The following is a 22,367-nucleotide window of genomic DNA, read 5'->3' as shown; positions in this document are numbered from 1 at the left end:
ACATTACTGGAAAATTTTAAAAATTTGCTTCAAAATCAATATTCCAGCACATTTTGATGTAGAACCTGCAAAACATTTGTGGATGTTCGTTTCAAGTCATTTCAGTGTTTACTGTTTCCGATGAAAACAGCTACCGAAAGCAAAAACTTTCCTACACAAACTTCACTTTTTTGTTGGAAAATTCTCCCATTGACATAATTTTAAGATCCATGAGAATCTTCTGAGGAAACAAAGGTGAAGGAAAATAATAAATTAAGAATATAACACCACAAATGCCAGATTTTATTGAGGTACTGCGTTCACATCTGTTTGTGCACCAAACAATGACATTTGGCTAACAGAGAATCATATTCATGATGTGGAGACACCACATAAGATGGCATACAGGGAAAGCTTAAAGCAAAGCAAAGCTTAAAGCACCATGTTGACACACAACTCAACATGGTGTGCCAGATTCTGCTTTGCTTGACAACTGCGTTACCTCACTGGAACTGCACAGGGTAAAGACAACAATTTGCATGAAAATGACTAGCAGCAGTAGCTGGTGTGTGCAAATCAAAGTTTACTACTTCTCAGTACAGTAACCATACACAAATACATATTTTCGCACAGCTTTAGATTGGCCTCTGGTTATTGACAGTGGTTGTTACAGCCAGGAAACTCCTCTGGAAGAGTGAGTCAGGCTCTTGTGGCTTACAGTCACAGTCCATCCTCGTGGCTCAGGAAATCTCTTGAAGCCACTCGGCTTTGTCAGCAGCTTGTTTTGGTGAGGGCCTTGTGAAGGATGCAGCTCTCTATCTGCAAAATACCCATTAGAGTTAAGAATTAGACTGAACAGAGGAAGATTTTTTCCCCCTGCTGCACAGCAGAGTTGATAAGGAGATCCTACAAACAAATCCAGAACAAACCACACAGTTCAATCCATTTCACTGGCATCACTTCTTTCCAAGCATCTCATTATATTCCTAAATTTTATCATGTGAAGAATTACACCTCTGAAGGGCATCACTACACCTATGAAACGCTAAATGCCTCCTGTGGAGATGTATGTGGATGGGTAGATCTGCTGTTGCTTCTCCTCTGTGCAAGTGAGGATTTCACCTTGCATGGGATAAAGGCTCAAGGCACAATGGCACTAGAACAAAACAAAAAAGGCTTAGCAGATGAAGAGTGTCTTTCATCTAACATTTCTATGCAGTGCCTCCTGGATATGCATCTTAACATATACATTATTCCACATATTTTTTTATGATAGACATACTCACAGTGTGTGCCTTTAATCTTGAAGGATACCAAAGTATATTCCAGACTACACTTGAAGGATTTCTATACAAAGAAATCACTCCACTGCTCATTAAAACAGGATTGCTTCTGAGGTGAAGCACAACAGCTGTTGGTACAGCTGGGTTTGGAAGCAGATTGTCTGGATATGCAAAAAACAATGGACATGCACTGAAGTCTGGCCAGAAAATCTCAGCAAATTCAGCTACTGACAGAAGTTCTGAAGTGTGAAATCTTGGATTTCAAGGCAGATGGCAACTAGCAGCAAAGAGCATCACAACCAGCAAAGAACACCACTTCCAATACTGGTTCATCAAGAGGAATGATGCTTATCTGAGTTATCAATGATACTTTTGTAGATTCTAGATTTTATTCTGCTTAAGACTGAGAATAGTTATACATTCATGACCAACTTAAATTAAAACATACAAGACATACATACAAACTCAGATTTGTACCCTCCCCCAGTATTGCCATCTGGTTGACAGCAGGCTCAGTATGAATCAGCAGCATGCCCTGGCAGCCAAGAGGGCAAACCACGTTCTATGCCTGTGTTAAACACAGTATAACCAGCCATTCAAGAGGTGATCATCCCACTGTATTTAGACTTGCTGCAGCCTCACCTTGAGTCCTGTGTATAGTTCTGGGCCCCACAATTTAAGAAGAATATTAAGATAATCGAATGTGTGCAAAGGAGGGCAACAAAGCTGGTGAAAGGGCTGGAAGGAATGTCCTATGAGGAGTGGCTAAGGACTTTGGGCTTCTCTAGTTTGGGGAAAAGGAGGCTGAGGGGCAACCTCAGTGCTCTCTACACCTTCCTGAGGAAGTGATCTGTGGGATGATCTATGAGAGTGGTGAGACACTGGCACAGGGTGCCCAGAGAAGCTGTGGCTGCCCCATCCCTGGCAGTGTTCAAGGCCAGGTTGGACACAGGGGCTTGGAGCAACCTGCTCTAGTGGAAGGTGTCCCTGCCCGTGGCAGGGGGTTGGAAGTGAATGGGCTTTAAGGTCCCTTCCAACCCAACCCATTCTGTGATTCTATGATCCTATGATCTCTTCTTGCTATCACTAACGTCCTATCAGTGGGAATGGTTCAAAGCTGCACCATGGGAGGTTTAGACTGCACGTTAGAAAGCATTTCTTTACCGAGAGGGTGGTCAAACACTGGAACAGACTTGGTCGATGCCCCAAGCCTTCCAGTGTTTAAAGAGGCATTTGAACAACGCCCTTAATACTTTAACTTTTGGTCAGCCCTGAAGTGGTCAGGCAGTTGGACTAGATGAGTGTTGTAGGTCCCTTTCAACTGAAATAGTCTATTCTATCTCTGCATACAGCATTTCTGCTTAAGTACCATATCAGAAAGGAGCTCAGATGTTCCTATTATGGCCATCATGTTTTCTCCAAACTAGAGTCAGACCCACACACAACCTGACACAGCATCCAAGACTCTTGCTACTCACAGCAGCTTAACAGACATTTCCTTCCCAGACCTGGACACAGTCTAGCAAAAGTCAGGGGCTGCTGGTGTGGCCTATGTGATTCCCGGGGGGAAGACACAGCCCCACACAACGGCTGAAGAGATCGTTCAGTCTGTCCTGTTCAAGGTGCCCTTGGAAGAAAGTACCACACGTTGCCTCATTGGCTGGTCCAGTACAACTACTGCCCTTATAGTTTGGAAGATTTTCTATTACTAAATCTGGATCTACTTCAAGGTGAAATTCAGCACAGTACTTACCATGCCTGCCACGGACATGGAAAATACTCATTGTCCTTTGTTTTACCTAACTGAACACTGTCACTCATCTTTTCTTGACTTAAGCCTGTCCTGCCATTCAAACATCTAAATATTTTACCTCCGTTTTCTCTCTTCTCCAGTATATTGACACCTAAAAGCATTACTGTGACAGAGACACTGCCAGCACTAATTGGAACAAATTACTTCCTTACATCCTATATACAGTTCTCATCTTTGATATGTCAGACTAAAAGAGCCCAGAACATCAGTACTCTGTATATGGCATACTGCAAACCCCTGGATAGTTTTTTTCCCCCACACTACTTAGTTACTCTCCCTTAGGTATATTTGAGGATTTGATTTCTCCTTTTTAAATAGAGCACTTTGCTTTTATCTTTATTGTATTTCACCTTTTTGATTCCAGACCATTTCTCCAAGGCACTGAGATAATTCTGAAAGGCAGTTTTATCCCCAGAGTCTTGCAACTCTTCCCAGGGTGGTGCCATCATAAATTTTATACATGTGCTCTTTAGTCCTTCAGCCAAGCTCTTACTACTCAACTGGGATGGAGTACTGAGACATCCTTCCCTCTGAAAATGTGTTTGAGAATGAGCCATAGAAAACTTCTCTTTGACTGCGTTTTCATAAAGACCTGTAGTCTTTATGAACCACTTGTTCCCACTCCTTTGACAGGCAAAATTACCTTGACAAAGAGAGAAATTAGACTGGTTTGTCATGATTTGTCTTTATGAAATCTGTGTCAGGTTTTTCTTACGTGTAACTCGATTGTTTAATAATTTGATGTATTACCACTCCAAGTTAGAAGCGACGCCTCCAGCTGCCTACTTCTGCTGCTTTCCCTTTTTAGAGCTAAGAGTTGCGTTTGCCCTTTTGCTGGAAAAAAGCTCATGCAAACAGGCTTGAATTGTGTGCTGAACTACATCAGTTGCAAGGGTGTAGGGGGTCCTGTTCCTCATTAAAACCCTGTGAATTTGGCAGAGGAAGTACTCATGCTAAATCAAATCTAATTGCCACATGGAGCTTTCTCACAGCAGTGGAAGGCTTGCAGCCACTGGTGGACTTTCTGGCTTATCACTGTACTGTGGCTCTCCATAACAGGTGAGGGCACGAAACCTGAAACAAGCAGACTACATGAAAAGCAGAGGACAGAAAACATTTAGAGATCTGGAATTTCTACCAACACTTCACGGGATAATCTGTTTAAGTTCAGAAAAGATCCTTGCCTCCCATTTCATTTTCACAGAACGTTCCCAGCTGCTCCATTCTGGATCTGGAAGCAAAAAGGCTCACAAGCTAAGGGTGCAGTTTTCCTGGTTTTAGCCCAAAAAGTCTCAAGTATTTTGAGTCTTCATGACAATACCATAACAAAAAATAATTGGATAATTCATCCACACAAAAAAAAGCTTCTCATTTTTTTAGTCTTTATATAATGTGTGCATTAAAACCCTTTGCAGAAAATCCTTTGCAGCTGGCCTTGCAATTCTCTCCCTGCTTCTCTCTTCCTGCAAGCAATAGCGCAGGCTACACTTCAGGGCACTCCATAAACATTAGTCTCTGTGACGTGGTGGAAGGCAGGCAAACTGAAGCATGAGGAAATGAAAGGCTCATGGCCTTGAGAAAGCAATGTCACATTCACAGACCTGAACTGAGGTCTCAGCTCAGTGCTTAGCGCCTGCCTCAGATATTTTGGGATTTTCTCACCACAGACGGCTTTCTGACTGCAGGATCCTTTTTAGTCTTCCCACGGCATTTTTCTCTCACAAAACATTTCATTTGCAACAGCAGTAAAAAAAAAAAAATAGGTGTGGAGGTGGGTTAGAAGTTTCAAAATGAGTTTTATTAGACTGAAGTATTTGCATGAGGACAAGCAGCCCAAACCAACCAATTATGCTGATAATAAAGAGCGTTTGAGAAAGATACATTTGCACTTACAATGCACAGGGTGGCTTTCTTTTTAAGGGTACAAGAGAAAATACATGAAGCAGGAGCTCTGACACATTTACTTTCCTCTTCCTCTAACAACTGCTGAGCAAACAGGCCCACTTTTTTTTGTTTCCCCTGTGACAGACATTGCTGATCTACAGCTGTTCTCACATTCTGTGGTTGTTTAGCCATGAGCTCTCACCCCCTGCAGAAAGCAAATGCACGTTTCATGCCATCTGAAGTCTCTTTTGCATTATTCATAAATTCCTCTTAAGTCTGAAGTAGAATTCATCTGTACTGGCATACATTTTAAATACTATTTTGCATGGTCTGTGCCATAGGCAGTTTGATCTTTAAACACGATTTCAGCACAAAAATCAAGTCAGCATATGAAACTTCACTTTTTGCGAGACAACACTCTTCAGTTCTCTATCAGACCTGACTCAGCACTTGTAGGTAACATCCCCAAGAAGCAGAATATGACTAAACTACCCACCAGATACTTCACTGCTCCTACCCCTGGTCACACAGGAGCGTTTCTAGCAGTTCATCACTAAAGAATTTGTTTTAAATGATAAGTTACAAGGGCTGCCTCCTTAATATGCTCTGGTACATCCAGGAGAGCATCAGGGAAAGGACAAAGGCAGCGTAAGGGGAATGTAATCTCTGGTGCACACAACCATGATGGAATATTCATGTACAAGTAAATCAAGAAGAGATTTCTCTGTGGAAGGACTGTGTTCAAGTCTCTGCAGATACTCCTCTGTGCAAGGTCAGCATCACGGCAATGTATAAGGACTGTATGATATAGAATCATACATAAGAACTCAAATCAGAGACAGTTTGCTAGTGCTTTTCAGAAACCTAAAAACCCATATAAAGGTTCATGGCATTTTGAAAAATGTTTACCATATCTGCATCACCACATATAAGACAGAGCAGAGGGTATACAAATACAATAGAGTAAGAGGAAAATAAATATTCTCGCTGTACCTGTTTTCACGACACCATTGGTAGAATCCATCCAGTGCCTCTGGTTTTTTAACATATTGAACTCCCTCTAGTCTCACTATCTGTAAAACAAAAGCATTTTTAGTAAAACTAACAGCATTATTCTTCCTTTGGTTGCATAGTAATATACAGATGTACCAGAGAAAACACAGTTCCTGGAATCTTCCTCTATAGATTTTAGAGGATGGGATAAACCAGAGCTATTCCACTTTCTGTCCCTAAGCCTCTGGGAGGCTGCAATTAATAACTTGTGTTAAAAAGGAATAAACATTAAGATGAAAACTAACATAAGGTAGCAGTACTGTGGTACCTGTAGGATTTATAGCAGGAAATCAGAATGTCTCCTAAAAGAAATGGCAGAAAAATTTCCCATATTCAAGAAAATAGAACAGAAATCTCAAACTTTCATCCTGCTCCAAACATGATCAGTCGCTATTGCTTTCACTGCACCTTCCATCCAATGACCCCAAAGCACTGCATGGGGGAAGGCTGACAATACGTCTTTGCATGTAAGAGGTGTCACCCTTGGTTTTCAGAAAGATTAAAGGGATGTCAGGGGCAAATAAAGCAATTTTTATTTAGGTATTTCACCTGTTGTCCAGGAAATTTTAAGTTCTGGCATCTCCCATCTTTTCAGTATTGGATTTTGAAGCTTAGTAGCAGTTGAATATTGTTTTTCAGAGCACAACTTCACAGGTTAAAATAACAGTTCATTAAAATTCCAGCAGGCAACTGACAGACACACCGGCTTGGAGCAGAAGGACTGGAATCTTTAGATTCAGTGCAGACCACTTGAGTTTGCCCAACTGATCACAACCACCAAAGCAAAAGCAGCCTGCAGCAGGTCACTTGTCAGGAAGTGATACTCACCCAGTGGTTTCCACCGATACCTGCTGAGAGCAGAAAAATCAAAGCTCTAGAAGGACTTTCCTGACCTTGAACTTCATTTTCTTTCCTTTCTTATATTCATTCTTTCATTTCCTTCCCATTTTCCTCACTCTTGTTTACAGTCCTAATTTTCTGCTGCTATGCTTCCCATGCTAGCCCCATCTCCATGAACAACAGCTTATACTTTGAGTCCCTCCTATCTCCTTACCCCAAATCTCCAGTTATTCCAACCCTGTGCGTGCTTCCTATCTACAAGGCTTCCCCTTCATCCATCTCCCCAAGCACCCCATCTCTGCTCTCCAGCCCATCCACAGCCACTGTTCCACTCCCTGGCCCTCTCAGGAGTTTCTCCATCCCCTCTGGCATTGCTGCCTTCCTGCTCTGCTGCTCTCAACCCCATTAGCCCCATCCTTCTTCCACACACTCCCAGGTGTACCCAGGTCCTTGCAGTTTCTTATCTACTGACTCCAAAACCTCTCCTCCCTCCACCTTCTCATCTAAGTCTCCTTATGGAGCTCATTAGTCTTCTTCCCAGGCTGAATTTCCCTGTATGTCCCATTACCCTCTAGTCCAACACTGTCTTCAACCTCATTTTCCAGTTTCCCACTGCTTGGGCCAAAACATAGCTTAAAGAGAAAGGAAGAGAAGAGATAAGCACAACTAGGCAGGGTATTTCTGTCCAAGGAAGCATGTGGGGAACGGATTAAAAAAAGTTCCCTATAACCAAAAGGTATGAAGAGTTGAGAATTCTAGTATTTTCATTTAAAAAATAAAAAGAAACCAAGCAAATTGGGCAGAGGAATTACTTGGTTTTGAAAGTGGTTTTTGAAGTGTTTTGAAAGCTGCATTTTATTTTGTTTAATTGAAAAAACCTGCAGTTTGGAATTTGATAGTTTGACATTTCAAAAACTCTCTAAAATAATATTTAAGCCAAGATCTTAGTTGAAACCAAGTCTTTTCAGTGAGTTAGTTCAGTTTTGATCAAAAAAAAAACCAAAGCAAAACCATAAAATTCCTAATACACTATAGAGGAAGACAGCGTGGGTTTGAGGCCTGTCTGCATTTCATATCTAAACCAGCTTACAGCATCTCTCTGGGTATCTTTGCAGTGTAAAACCTGACCCAATGGGCTGCAAAAGCTTCACTGTTACAAGAAAGTTTAGGAAATGTAAAAGCTAAAGTGTCCAACTTAAACATTTCCAGATTTAATCTTTCCTAGTAATAGAACTTTAAGCTAATGCTACCCTTCTAAAATTTGAATTCCCACCGTCAAAATACGAAAGTTCTTCATTTCCTAATGGAAAAGAAATAGTCTTTTTTGGGGGCTTGGGGGTTTTTTTCAACAGTTGAGCCCACTTGGTTGATTTTCCACATATACAAATAGATGAGGCAGATGGCTGGCAAAGAAGAAAGTAGCCTAACTAGGGAAACGATAAGGCCAGCTGCAGAAAGACCATAGAGTGGAAATTACTGATAAGCCTAGAAAGCAAAGCTATCAATGCACACTCCAAAACACAAGCACAGTGTCACTGAATTCAGACAGCAACTCTCTGGTTTCAGAACCAACAGTCAGATAACTACTGAGCTAAGGAGGAGAATGTGAGAGTTTGGTGCTTTTTCATCAAAATATCTGAATGTTTTGTATATTTGAAGAGTGTCCCGTGAGGAATCTTTAATTAAGGAGAGAAATAGGGACAGGAAGGTCATCTGGCTATTTTTTGAGCTGAGTTTTTCCTTATGAAATGAAACCATGAACTTTTGCATACTATGATGTCACTGCTGTGTAAGAACACAGAATTAATCTCTTCTATTAAAGAACATTTTCCCCAGCATTTATGAGGAATTTAGAAGGCCACAGTTCTCTTCACACTCCAACCAAAAGGTCCCTGCTGTCTAACTCTGAATGCATTAAGGAGCTCTTCCTCTGCCAAGCTTTAAAGGAAAATGTTAGTTACCATCATAAAATTTAATTTGCTATTCTCACTTCACAGTGGTCTAGGATACCTTGCCCCAAAGGTCCTCCTGGACTAATGTTGGCAGAAACATAGGGACAACTCAGAAAACATGTTTACAAACTGTTTGGGTCACCAAGGTCATAAAGGTAGATAGTCTCTATCTACCTTTTTACCTCTGATGGCAAAACCTATTCTAGGGGGCACCTCTAGTAGAGGTGACCACTCCTCTCCCATCAGCTGCCTGGTCCAGAGAAGCACATGTGCATCTTTTCCCAGAGCTGAGCAGCAGATAAGCCTCTAGAATCTTCCTTTTCTGCCTGCTTACCACTCCTCTCCTGACAATTGTGCCATCTTTACTCAGTCCTCATCTCCCCTAGATGCTCTAGCCTTGTTCACTCAGCCTTAACACCTGCAATCTTGTGACTCCCTAGTTCCCTACATTTTGAAGGGGATAAACCTTTCGCACAAAGAGAAGTTTTTTGGTTAGGAGGAGGACAAAGTGTATAACCGAATTCCCTTTCATCTTGGGAAAAATCCATAAAGTTTGAATTCTCAGGGCTTGGATTTCTTTGGGGCCTTTGTTTACCAAGAAACACTTTCATAGTTCTCCAGACTTCAAATGGCAGAAACAATGAAAAAATCCTTTCTCTCAGAAAGAGCTCACTGAGCAACTTGTATGATTAAAAACCAAGTTCACTATACTAAGAAGAAGTATGCTTCAATGATTTGAATATTCCCCTTGGTCTCAAAAATCATGGCTCAATTCTCTGTACCACACGATTCCTGTGTCAAGCTAGTCTTGACATATCATAAGCAAAAGGACAAACGGCTTCCAGATTTCAAAATTCCACTGGACATGAACATCTGGACTGACACACAAAGCATTAAAAATACACTTCCCTGCAGTTATGTCTCCCGGTGAGATGGGGCTAATAGCATCTCCCTACTTCAGAAAGGTAACTGTGAGGATAGAGGAAAAACTGAAGTACTTTGACACTTCAGTAAGGCAGACCATTATAACTCACAAGCCAAACCCTACGTGAACCTCATGTTCTGAGGCAGAGTGCAAACAATAAACAAGCAATGTATAAAGAGCTGAGATGTGGCCTGTAGAGGAGAGGATTTCATAGAAATACATAAAGTATGTTGCTGCTTTTTATTGAGAAACATTAGGTCTGTTAAGAAACTAAAGTGTAAACTCCTTGAGATATAGGATTTTCCCATTTGCCTGGACACAGTCTTGCATATAAGGGATCTACTCTACACTATGATACTACAAATAGAAATGAGTATAACTATTAAGATTTAAGTAGTTCCTCCTCATCTACACCAGTGACTGAGCTCATTTTTCCTGAAATTCAAATCAGATTAAAATGCTATTTTTTCCTAGGGCTAACAATGTGCTCGGCTAACTCAGGAACCTCATATAAAATAATATCTGCGTTGATGCCATTGAAGACCATTTGGGCAGGACTAAATAGAGGCAAATTCCAGCCAATGTGCCTTTTGCACTCAAACTTTAACAAAGGCTGCACATCCACTTTAGTGGTAGATTTATGATTGATCTTGAAATCATTTCTGTAAAAATTCAGCAATTCTGCTTCTATATTTAGGAGATCTTGGGTGAGCCCACGGAACGATGACCAACTTTGACTATTACATGAAGGAGGAAAGGCATACAATAATCAATTGTAAGTTTAATGAAATACAAAACTCCAACTGAGCTGATATGAGTGAAATTGAATATAATAAAAAAAATTGCTTTTATGAATGAGTGCTCTCTGAGTGCTCCAAGGGGACAGATGATGCACACCACCTAACGTGTGACACAGCTTTCATCTAAACAGAAGATTATGCTAGCTCAGAAAAAGCAGGGCTGAGCTGAGTTCACCGTTAAAATACATGGTCCTCAGGCCTAACATTTTCTGAAGCTTCTAAAAGCTGCTTTATTTTTTTAAATTCATTTTTATTCCTGTATATGATTATGCTCAAATCTCAGAAGAACCGAAAGAGGAGGAAAGAGGCTGCGTTTATTGTTCCCCAGGCCTGAAAGCAGCAAACCAGTCATCTTGTAAGACACTCAGCCCTTGCATGACTTCCATGCAAAAGAAAACTAGGTATGATGAAGAGAAGCACTCAGGCTTGTCAATGAAATCCTTTAACGTTTTCAAAGATTTTTCAACCCTGGCAAAGTGACTGGCTTTCAATTACTGGCAACCCACCTCATCAACAGCTAAAGCTACCAGAATTTAGATGTAAAATAATTGTCATTCAGAGCAGCCAAAGCAGCAGAATAATAAAAGTGAAAGAACACAGGATGAGAGCAAAGTCAAAACAGTGTTTAAATACAAAGCAATGAATAAAGCTCAAAACAACATAGGTTTTGGAAAAAGCAAAGATCTCTCAGCTTCCTGGAGCCGTAACACCTAGAATCATGAGAGACAGGATGCCTGCATGAATGCTGGGTCATCTGTGGGGAAGCTTGGGATGTTGTTCACCTCCTGGTAGGAAGAAAGGAATGATCTCTAATGCCGAAGCAGGATGTGGTTTTGCAGCAGGGTTCAAGTCTGTAGAGAAAGATGGAATCACTCGGCTGCAGTGATGCAAGAACACCTGCCTCCTTCCCAGCTCCCCATATGCCAAACATGTCTGGCACAAAAATACAAAGCATGAGAAAAACAGCACTACTGTCCTGGCAAGGGATTAAGAGCTGATGCCATAGAAAGAAAACCTGAGGGAAGACGTTAAACAACACGTTCAAAAGCATAATGCCAGTTTATAATTAGAACACAACCATCTTGTAAAAGATCACTAAGCATTTTGCTCATCCCACCCAGGAGTTTATTTAGGTTGCTCTAGGTAGCAGGTCTGACTCTCACTCTCTTCAGGATGGTGCAAAGTTTTCAATTTGCAGATTAGTAGCAGTTTGCTGAATGTGTGACTTCCACTTCAGCAGCTTGCTCAGCTTACACAGCTCCAAAGGAAGGCTTTGCATTTCCTGATGGTCCTGCAAAACACTTTTAGACCAAAGCCTGCAGTCTTTGGAGAACAAGACACAGGAAGTTTGGTATGAAGTGGACTGTGTTAACCAGACACTCAAGAGAGGACTTTCTGCTGTATGATAGGCTATAATTACAGCAACTCATTGGTCATTATTCCCCTTTTCCAACTTCCAAGGCCTAATTAAGTACAACATTCCCTTTACTTCCTACAGCTTTACTGTGTGGGAAGCCACGTTTAAACATTTAGGAAGTCCAAGACAAAGGGTGAAACTTGTTGCCATCAAAACTTGCAGTCAGATTTCACAAAGGCAGTGAAATATAACAGCAGCACAGGTTTTGCTATACCAGTGCTAGCTACATGCACTGCTCCTGCTGGTGTCTGCCAATGCAGTTTGGGCGCAAAGGTATGGACTATTGGGACTGAAGCAAAAAGTCTTAGATTTGGACTGGATCCTATGTCAGGAAGAAAGAAAAAAGAATGATCTTTCCCTGTCACAAGAAAATACACTTAAAATCTCTTTTGAGATTCTTATTCCTAGAATGAAATCACTACTGTATGTTTATGTACTCTTGACAGAGCAACTAATTCATTAGACCTCCTCCTAATAAAGGGACTTCTTTGTTGCACCCTTATTCACTATTGCAAAGTTTTACTCTTCCTACTACTAAATAAGTACACTGAGCTCGTGTTCATGTTTTTTTATTTGCATGTGGTACACACTGCATTCAGAAGGTAAAATAGCAGGATAGCTGGTCTACATCTTGAGGTCCCCGTGAGAAATACACACTGTTGGATTCCATTTAAAGACAGAATAAGGCTTTATCTCTGCAGGAGATCACGTATGTCAATAACAACTGGTCTTACCTGCCATCTGTAAGCTTAAACCAGTATCCAGCTTGCTGCGTGGCTTCGTGCTGATAAACAAATAACAGAGAACACACACAGTGATGATAAAAGCAAAGAGGACCACTGCTGCTATCGACAGGCCCACCAGTGCTCCAACACTGAGAAGAGAGGAAAAACAAAGAAATTAAGTGCATAAACAGCCTGGGATACCTGTTAAAACAATGATCAGAATCATATCTGGAGGTTCCTTGCACTCAGGTAGGGAAGTGACTATGTATTTTACTGTACATAAAAGTTTAGAGCTCAATTCTTTAGTTGCATAAACTGGAATTATTTCATTGCCATCAGAAGGGTCAATGTCATTACACAGCAGTTGGATGTCTGGCCATTGGTGACATTTCATCTTATCTATGCATACTAATCCTGAGTCTCATTTAAACTGTGTTTATGAAAATCAGAAATAACTTCATGCATGAACTGGCATAAGTGAGATCAAGAACTTTTCCAATGAAGTGCATATTCCCAGATAAGCACAGTATCATATAAATATCACACACACACACACACAAAGAGGGATTCCAGAGCTCCAGGCAGCCCATGCACACTCCTTTTTCTCAAACACCATGACTATTAAAGCTACATTTTAAGTCTGAAATTCATTTTTATTGCAAGAAGAGCCTGTTAGAGCACTTTAAGCAAAGGACATGTTTGTCACAGACTTCTCACCAAGGACAACATGCCTGTAAAAAAGAGAGTAAAAAGTGTTCCAGCCACATTGTTCAGTTCTGTTAGCAGCTCTGTAGAGCGGGTTGCAGTACTGTTATCACTGTTGTGCCTTCATGCTAGGCATGCAATAAACCACCAAACAAGACCGGAGAAGTTCTTCCATGATCTTTGTCGGGGTAAAAGGAAGACTAACGATGAATTAATTTACACAGGACCTTAATTATTCAGGAGGCCAAACATACAGCTGTATATGTAGGTTTTACCAAGATACTACTTCTGCAGGATAGAAGCTACTTTATATTTTTCCACAAACATGCATTGAGACAGTATCTGTATATATAGAAATCTCTTTAGTAGTTTCCTTATTTCCAACCCTTCTTTTCAAGTGTTTTCCTACTATAAAATTCTCATGATGAAATAAAGAACTGACTGCAATATAGTGTAGCTATCATTTACTAACCTCTCCTGGGCCATTTGATGCCTTCAGTGTCCCAGTCCTCTATTCTACAGCCCATGCCAAAGACCCTGATTTCTGGTGAAATTAAACAGCAGCCTTTTGGTCACAGACAAAGTAGAGTCCAAGGACTGAGAATCTTTATATTACTACTCTGGTATATTTACAATTTTGACAGATATAAAAAGGACAGACGAGAAATGAATGTCTTAAATTCTATGAACTCCATCCTCTAGTGATAAAAATGCCTTTATATATCACTGCTACCAGTGAGAAGTCAATTCTACTGTGGCCTTACAGGGAGATGAGAAGAACCGGGCCTTGGGATGTTTTTATGAATTTTACATTCAAGCTACTGCAAAGCTTCTCTACAAGCTCCTGTAACACTAGTAGATGGATATGTCCACAGGAGAAACTCTTACATCAACAGTCATCAGTATGACTTTAAGATGCAATTCTCATCAGTTACTGGTCAGATCCAATAATGAAGTTTGTGCAACATGTAGCTCCTTGCACAATTAAAATTATTTGTTATCAGCAAAATTATTGGTTCTTGAAAGAACAGCTTCACCCTTACAAAGATCTTCCATGGTATTTATCATCTGCATAAACTAGAACGTTCTTATATGTTTGAGCATATAGGCACCTGTTAAGCAAGTCTTTCCTTTTTTTTGGCTCAAACAAAACTTACAGGCAAGCAATATTCTGCTTAATATGGAATTGAATATAACCTTACCGTCAGAGATTTCACATAACTTCTGGCCTTATTCTTCCATTTTCACCTAGAACACCTTGACCCAAATGGGCAAAACAGAAGAAATACACTACAGGAGGCTGAGGTGAGCAGCCATCAAACCAAGAATAATTTCCATAGCTGAATCTATTTGAGGAAGTAATACAAACCCAAAGGCTCTTCAGAAAGGTATTTGTGCTTTTTTGTCATGCCAGTACCAGTTCTATTTTAAGATTCCATTTAAATAACAGCCGGCAGTTCAGGACAAAGGAAGTTGCTCACCATTATCCAAACATTAAGCAGAGTCAGCTGTTCTAAAGCTGAATAGTTCAAGTACATATTAATGATGACCTGTTTTCATTTGGGCATCTACTGCTTCTTAGTTGTAGCTCTCCTCCATGCAGTTGTAGAATACAATACAGTTCTGCAATGTTCAGCACACGCATCTTTTGTATTACTACACAGCTTGTGTAAGATGCTTTGTGAGTTACAAATGGCAAAGGTAAGAAAAGCAGTTCCCGAAGAACTCTACATTATTTCCTAGTACAGGTCAAGGACTTATGATTGGTTATATGCCCCTAAGTGTTTGTCATGCTCCAGCAGCAATGTGAAAAGATCTCACCCAAAACATGGAGATCAGCATCACAAAAATCAAATACACCCCGGATCTCACTTCCTAAATCAACTAGAAATTAAGATTCAGTTTGTACTTACTGTTTTTAAACATAATGTTTCAATACCAGATTGTTCTCAACATGCTGAGGCCATCAACCCTCTTAAAATGTATTAGCAAGTTCTTTAAGGTTAATTTGGGGTTAAAGTTTGGGGGTGGAGGGTTATTGCTTAATTCAGAGAAATTTAGTATGCCTTCCACAGCTCTGAACACTCAAGTTTCTTAGCCAGAACATAATCTCCTCTTCTTTAGTAGTTAAAACTGTTACCAGAAACAAAAGACCAAAACAAGTATGTTCTTTGATCATTTTAATGACCAGTCTCCTCTGAAAATAAAGACAGCACTTCAGCATGTCCTCTAGATTCTACAGCAGTTACTATGGCGCTGCATACCCAGCTAGGAATGTCCTTGCTGAAAGAGTTTTGCCATCTTCACCTTAAACACTAGGTGTTGAAGGCCACTCAGCAGCCCGCAGCCTTCAGGGTGTGTTTTCAACAGGAAAGCAGAGGCATTAAACAAGCAAGCTAAAAAGTCACTTTTGCCCGCAGCTGTGGCCTCATTAACAAGCAAAAACCGGCATTAACAACTGGCTCATCCACCCCCAAAATGGTGATCTAGCATAAAAACAGCAACAAAGGCCCAGGGGCAACCCTGGCAGCATTTACGCAGCTCTTCAAACATGAGCAAGGCTTGGTAGAAGATTCACAGACCAAACAGAACTCTTCCAATTCACTTTCTAGTTAAAGATAGAGCCATACCACGCATTTCACTGATGCTCCTACTGGACCGAGTGCCACAACCACACACACACTTGCAGCACTGCCACACATCTCTGCACAGCAGGCGTTTTCACTGAGCAGAGAGGCTCCACTTCGTCAGCAGACTCCCCAGGATGCTGTCCAGAGAGATGCTTAGTGGGTCATCGACATTTCTGCCAGTGGACGCTCAGCATCACTAATATAAAAATAACCTACAGTTATTTTTAGTCCATAAATTAGTCCATCCATGCCAACAACAGCTAGGAAAAATTTAAATATTACTAAGCAGATGCAATATGTCCACGGATATATTGGAAGGATGCTCCTAAGTCATCTGGATCCGCGTGAATCAAATGTTCCTAATGCCACTGTTGCAGTGATGTGTTGTACATGGTATTTGCAAAGCAAACAGATAAATATTCCCAGAAGACTGGAAGAATGGGCATACAGGAACAAAAGACCTGCTATTTTGGAGACACAAACCAGACTTCTGGAAATCTGTACAGCAAAGCTGGGCTACAGGATTAAGTCACCATGGTTCTCTGAGTATTCATTAGTAAAGCATTTTGGATAAAATCTGTACGTGGCCTGCCAGAGTTTTAATCGAGTATGTAATATTACATAAAACTTATAAAAAGTACAGATTTGGAATGGATACTATAATTGCATTTGATACTGGAAGAAGTCACGAAATTTGCAAACCAAAACTTAATTGAACAGTGACAAAAATAACTCCAAAATATTTTAAAACAATGAGAAAAAAAAAAGTGATGACTGAACCTAACTGCACCACAGAGCAGTACAAATACTATATGCTCAGCATTTCTCTCCTTCTACTCAGCTTTGGAGGTAAAGTAGATGTCAGGATGACTGCACGTACGTGCCCAGCACATGGCTCTGTTCAGTGTTCTACTCACTAGTGTTTTATAGCATCTGCGTTTTGTGGCTTCAAAAGCTGCACAACCTTATGGTTGGGCTTGATGATCTTAAAGGTCTTTTCCAACCTAGCTGATTCTATGATTCTATGAATTCTGTACACCCCTGTCTTTTCCTAATGTTCCCTTCCCTGTTCCATGGGCTTCTCACAGCTGTAAGAGATAGAAAAAACACATCCTTCACTCTTCTTTGCTGAGGTCAGCTTTGCAAGAAATGCAGAAAGGGAAACTCAACTGTCCTAACAAAACAAACCCAAAACCTATACTATTTAAGTATCAACAAAAAAGAAAGGATAAGTGAGAAATCAATAATATCACAGATAATAAATTCAGGGGAAAATATGAAATGTGTCAGAGTTGCTCAAAGGTCAATTATTTATGACTGTCCAGCAGCTCCTAGAACAGCAGGTATTAAGATGCACTTGTCAAATACTGCAGTTTTTGCAGGAGTGGGAGGGGAAAGATGATTCCATTTTGCTAAGAAATAGTGCAGTATATAGCTCTAAACATAGAACAGGCAGCAGTGATTTGGTGACAAAAAAATAGCATAGGCAACTATTGCTTCAGGTTGCCTAGGCTGCTGGTTATTGCATGAACTGCTTCTGTCAGAGCTGGCTGCCAAGTGGTCTGGCAACACATCTCCCACAGCAGGAAAAACACAAGAGAAATAGGCAACAGCCTCCTGAAATTATGCCTGGTGTGTCACCAAACAGAAATAATCCCTGAGATACCACCAACCACTTGGTGGTTCATTCAGTCACTGCTTTCCAATCAGTGGCGAGTCAAGCAAAGACAGATTTAGGATGAGAAAGTTAAAGTTCTGGAGTAAAGCAAATCCTGCAACAATTACCCCCATCAGAGCTTCCAGCTCCTTTCCCTTCCTCAGTACATTCAACCTTCAGACTTACCTTGGCTGGTTTGGCTAACTCTTGAATAGTTTTAAGTCTTAAGGGTTTCAAGTCTTAAAAGTGAGGCCTCAAAGGCTATAAGAAGTATTTTAAGTATTTTAACATATTGTTGTTACATACCTACATAAATAACGGTCTGAGACAAAGCCAAACAAGGCAGTGATCACCAAAACATTCTGAGACAAGAAAATGGGGGTTTTGTATTTTCCTTAAACTCCTAATGGAACTATCATGTGCAAATGTATCGAAGTGCTGTAATACCATAGGGTTTCCACTGTGTTAGTAACTAAAACTTGTGATTCGTTACTGGAAAAAACTTCTGTAACTTTGCTTAGAGGCGTAAAATGTATTTATTCACCTCTTCACAGCTATGGCAGAAGTTAAGCACAACCAAAACCCCACCAACTGCAATTTCGTCAGATTCTTTCAGCAGCTCAGGGCCATCATAGAGAGAAAACCTCCACAAACTCTTAAGTTTCAAAGTTTTGGCCCAAATTTCTGACCTAGGTGTAGGCTAAGTAGTCACACTTCTCAGACCCTAGAAAATCTTTGTAAAGGAAGATCCTTCGGAGGTGCTTCATTAAAGCCTCTCATAGGATTCAGGTCTTTGAGGTGCATTCTGAAAAGATGAAGCTTTAAGAGTCTTCACTGCAACACCTCAGCCAGATGCAAGAGCAAAACTATCTTAATCTTTCAGTAGTTCTGCCATTTTGCAATGGCTTCTTGTGATCAAAATAGTCAAAGACTATGAAAAAAAAAAATCACATAAGATTAAAACAGTATGGGTATTTGATGAGAAAAGTGTAAGAGGACGCTTGGGGATGTCTTGTCACATCAGAGAAGCTGAGTAATTCTGTGCCAGTCACAGCTGTGGATGGCTTGCGAGATTTCCCACATTCAGCTGACTACTTTTACCAGACAAACCAGACTTTAAATATGTTAAATATTAAATAAGATAAATTAAATGAAAGCAAGCCCAAAGTACTTGATAGCATTTACCCAAAAGCCCTGAAGGAATTCATGTGTGAAAGTGCAAAACTGCTGCGCAAGGTAACCCATCGTTACAACAAGGACACTGCCGGAGGACTGGTACCCTGGGAGCATAACTCCAACCTAAAACAGGACTCTAGAGGGGAACCCAGAAACTACAGACTATTAAATCTGACTTCCAGCCTTGGCAAGACAGAAAGGTCTGTTAAAAAAGAAATAATACCATTAAGCAAGACAGAAAAGGTCTGTAAAAAAAGGAATAATACCATTAAGCCAAGAGATAAACACGGCATCAGGGCACTGAACACATCTGGGTTGTATCTGACCCTGACTATTATCCCCTAGCCATGATTCCCAGGTCTGTCCCAGAATCACCCTACCTGGATACAAGGGACCGGTCCTTTGACGGTGAAGCCACTACCCCCCATCCACCTTATTACCACGCTCTGCTCTCAGGAAGCTGCTGGCACTCACTGCTTCCTGACAAAATCTTTCATTATAGAGTCAGCATTACTACAAGTGGAAAATGCTGCCTTGTTAATCTGCTGGAGTCCATGAAGTGTCAACAAGCAGATGGATAAAGGAACCCAGTAGACAGATTTTTCAAAAAGCCTTTGAAAAATCCCCACACTGAAAGTGGGTCTAAAAAGATTGAACTGATGCAGAATTAGGAAAAGGTTTTGTTACAGATTCAAGGCTGCTTAAAAGCATATGGAACAAAGCACAGGACTAAATTGTCTTGAATATAAGGACAAGTTTCTAGAGATCAGTTCTGAGACTAACTTTCTTCAGTGTCTTCATCAATCGCCTGGAGAACAATGAAACCTGAGTTTCTGATGATCCTAAGCCCCTGCAAGCGATCAAATGCTACAAGGGCAAGGAACACTACAAGACTTGCAGAAAACTGAGCAAGCAGGCAAAAGTGATGTAGATGAGCTTCAGTGTACATAATGTAATGTACAAACAAAACCAAGCCTACATGACAGTGAACTCTGAACTAGCCATTCTGAACTCAAGAGAAGTTTGAGGCTCATTAGTGACAGCTCACTGAAATCAGAGTCAATGTGCACCGGCAGGCAAAGACATCAAAGCGCTGGCCACCAACAAGGATTTTGAGAGCAGGATTAAAGGCAGCATTTTGCCACTGTGCAAAAACCTTGCTATACCCACCTCTTGAGCAAACAGCTCCAGATTATGCCTGAAAGCAGCACTGTGGAGTGAAAAATGGTATGGATAACAGGCAACTAAAATGATCAGTGGGACATAGCATCTGCCTCAATGATAACCCAAAAGGACTAAGACTGTTCAGTTTGGAGAGATGAAAGCTGAGAACTGATGCATGAAACACAAAATTTTGAACATTGTGCATAAACTGAACATGCAATTGTTGTTCACCAAATCTCACAATAGTAATACTAGAGGGCACTCCAGAAAACTAGTAGGAAACAGTAAAAAACAGAGTAAAGGATGTATCTTCAAAAAGCAGGTAGTGACTGCTGCCCCCAGGCCTGCAGAAGTAGACAGCAGAAGCAAGTCCAGAAAGGGATTAGACAAAATCATTAGACAAGTCCATAAAAAGATAGTGGAAGCGTTATGCAGAGGTGTACAAACACCCTGACATGTGGATGCTAAAGAGACTGAGAGGAATGAGGCACAGACAGCAGCCGGGCTGGGTGTGTGCAGCTCTGCCACTGCTGGAGATGAAGTTGGAGATAGATGGAGCACAGAAGAGCACAGGTCTGCTTATCTGCCACCTTCCAAGAGGAAAGTTATGTAGTGCTTGACCTTAAACACACAGAAAAGTAGCTGAAGTCATTGGGAACTTTATTCACGCAGCATCTTACACGCTCAGGCCCCGAGCCAGCAGTCACCCTCACACCAAAAGGTCGGATGGACACTCCGGATGCTCCGAGCGTTTCCTTACCAAGACTACCCATTATTTCTCAGAGACCACCCTGGCACAAGGAGAAGTCTTTCTGGGCGGCAGCAGCTGCAGCTCCACCGCTACTCTCAGCGGGACAAAGGCTACAAGTCCCTCACAAACACAAACCCTCAGGCAAGCTCAGGCGAACGCAGGTCTCCCACCCCCCGGGGCCGTCGAGCCTCGCCCGCACGGACCCTCCCCACCGCCCGCCATGCGGGACCGGGCAGCACCCTACCTGAGCCACCACATGTAGCTGTGCTCGTAGGGGAAGAAGCTGTGCGGGTCATCGCAGCAGTACTTGACGTCCTGGAAGCCGCAGCAGTACACGGCGCGGGCGTCGCCGCCCGTCCGCGGGCAGCTGAACCCGCTCACCAGCACCTTGTCGGCGTTGAGGTAGCTGGTGCACTCGGCGCTCATGGTGCCGCGGTCACCCGCCGGGCTGCCCGGCGCCTCGGCTCCGGCGGCACCCGGGCGGGAGGTGGGGCGGCGAGCGGGCGGAGCTCGGGCGGGCAGGGGGCTGCGCTGGCGGCGGGCGGGAACCGCCGCCCCTCTCCCGTGAGGGGGTCCGCTGCAAGGCGGGAGCGGCTCCGCGTCCTGAGGTGAGGAAGGGCGCGGAGCTCTTCCCGCCCTTCGGGGACGGAGAGGGCTGTGAGGGGCTGAGCCCCCCGGGGGTGCTCACCTCAAAGGCAACACCCAGCGTCTCTCCCTCGGGCTTGGTTTCCCCCCAGCGCTCGGTCCCACGTCGAGGCGATACTTAAGGGGTCTGCCCTCAGCCATTAGCTTCGGTGGCGTCTCAGGACAGCCAAAGCAAGAAGGTAATTAAGAGAGGTCACATCTTGGCTTTATGAGAGGTAAACCCACCACATAATACTTTATGTTGGAGAGACCAGTATCCTACACTTAAGAGAGAATTTCACGTAACGTTTAACGTTTCTGAGAGACCAGTATCCTACTCTTTAAGACAGCATTTATTTTTAACATTTTTTCCTTTTAAAAGTGCAGCCCAGGCAGTTATTGTTACTTGCATGAAAGGTCCTCTCCTGAGGCAGAGGTGGGTAGACCTTAGCTCAAGGTGATGTGCACCTCTGCATGCAGCTTGGCTCATGACAAAAAGGATAATAAAAAGCTTCCATGAGAGCAGTGGCTAGACACAACCCCCTCCAAGGACCTGGTTCTCCTCTCCAGGTTACAAGAGAGCCTGGATCAAGTGCTTTGCCACACAGTGACCCGCCTCAAGGAAAAGTTCAGGTTTTAGAGAGAAAGGGAAGTTGTGCAATATCAACAGAGCTTGACTTGAATTAATAGGGCCACATTAATTCAACCGACACTTCACTTCTAATTTCAGGTCTTGCCTTGAGATGAACTCTAGACAAGTGGGAATTTCATGTCATTTAGCTAACTGCCAGGCAACAGCAAGAGGCAGGAACCATGGCAGCTTAGGGAGGGACAGTGTCCTCACCAACCAGGGTGCAGGACCTGAACATTTCCAGGCTGGTGACAGGCACCAGCAACAGTCCCAGGCAAGCTAAGCTACCAAGCGAAGTCTGGGGCCCATCCAGGACATAGGAGGCAAGTTACCTACAGCATAGGTCTAAAGCTCATCC

The 22,367-nt window shown here is 42.1% G+C and overlaps 1 protein-coding gene across 1 annotated transcript; it reads right to left on the bottom strand.

Annotated features, from left to right (window-relative positions):
* Positions 1-261: 261 nt before the first annotated feature.
* SHISAL2A (shisa like 2A) lies at positions 262-21,244 on the bottom strand. Its single transcript, XM_030495813.1, is given in 4 exon segments — positions 262-727; positions 729-798; positions 12,681-12,820; positions 20,999-21,244. Coding segments are annotated over 4 exon segments (420 nt in total). The 5' UTR covers positions 21,181-21,244; the 3' UTR covers positions 262-699.
* Between the last annotated feature and the right edge of the window lie 1,123 nt (positions 21,245-22,367).

Source organism: Strigops habroptila, chromosome 8, assembly GCF_004027225.2.
Source record: "Strigops habroptila isolate Jane chromosome 8, bStrHab1.2.pri, whole genome shotgun sequence".
Classification (NCBI taxonomy): Eukaryota; Metazoa; Chordata; class Aves; order Psittaciformes; family Psittacidae; genus Strigops; species Strigops habroptila.
The sequence above is the reverse complement of the archived record's forward strand: the minus strand, read 5'-3'. Positions and strand labels throughout refer to the sequence as shown.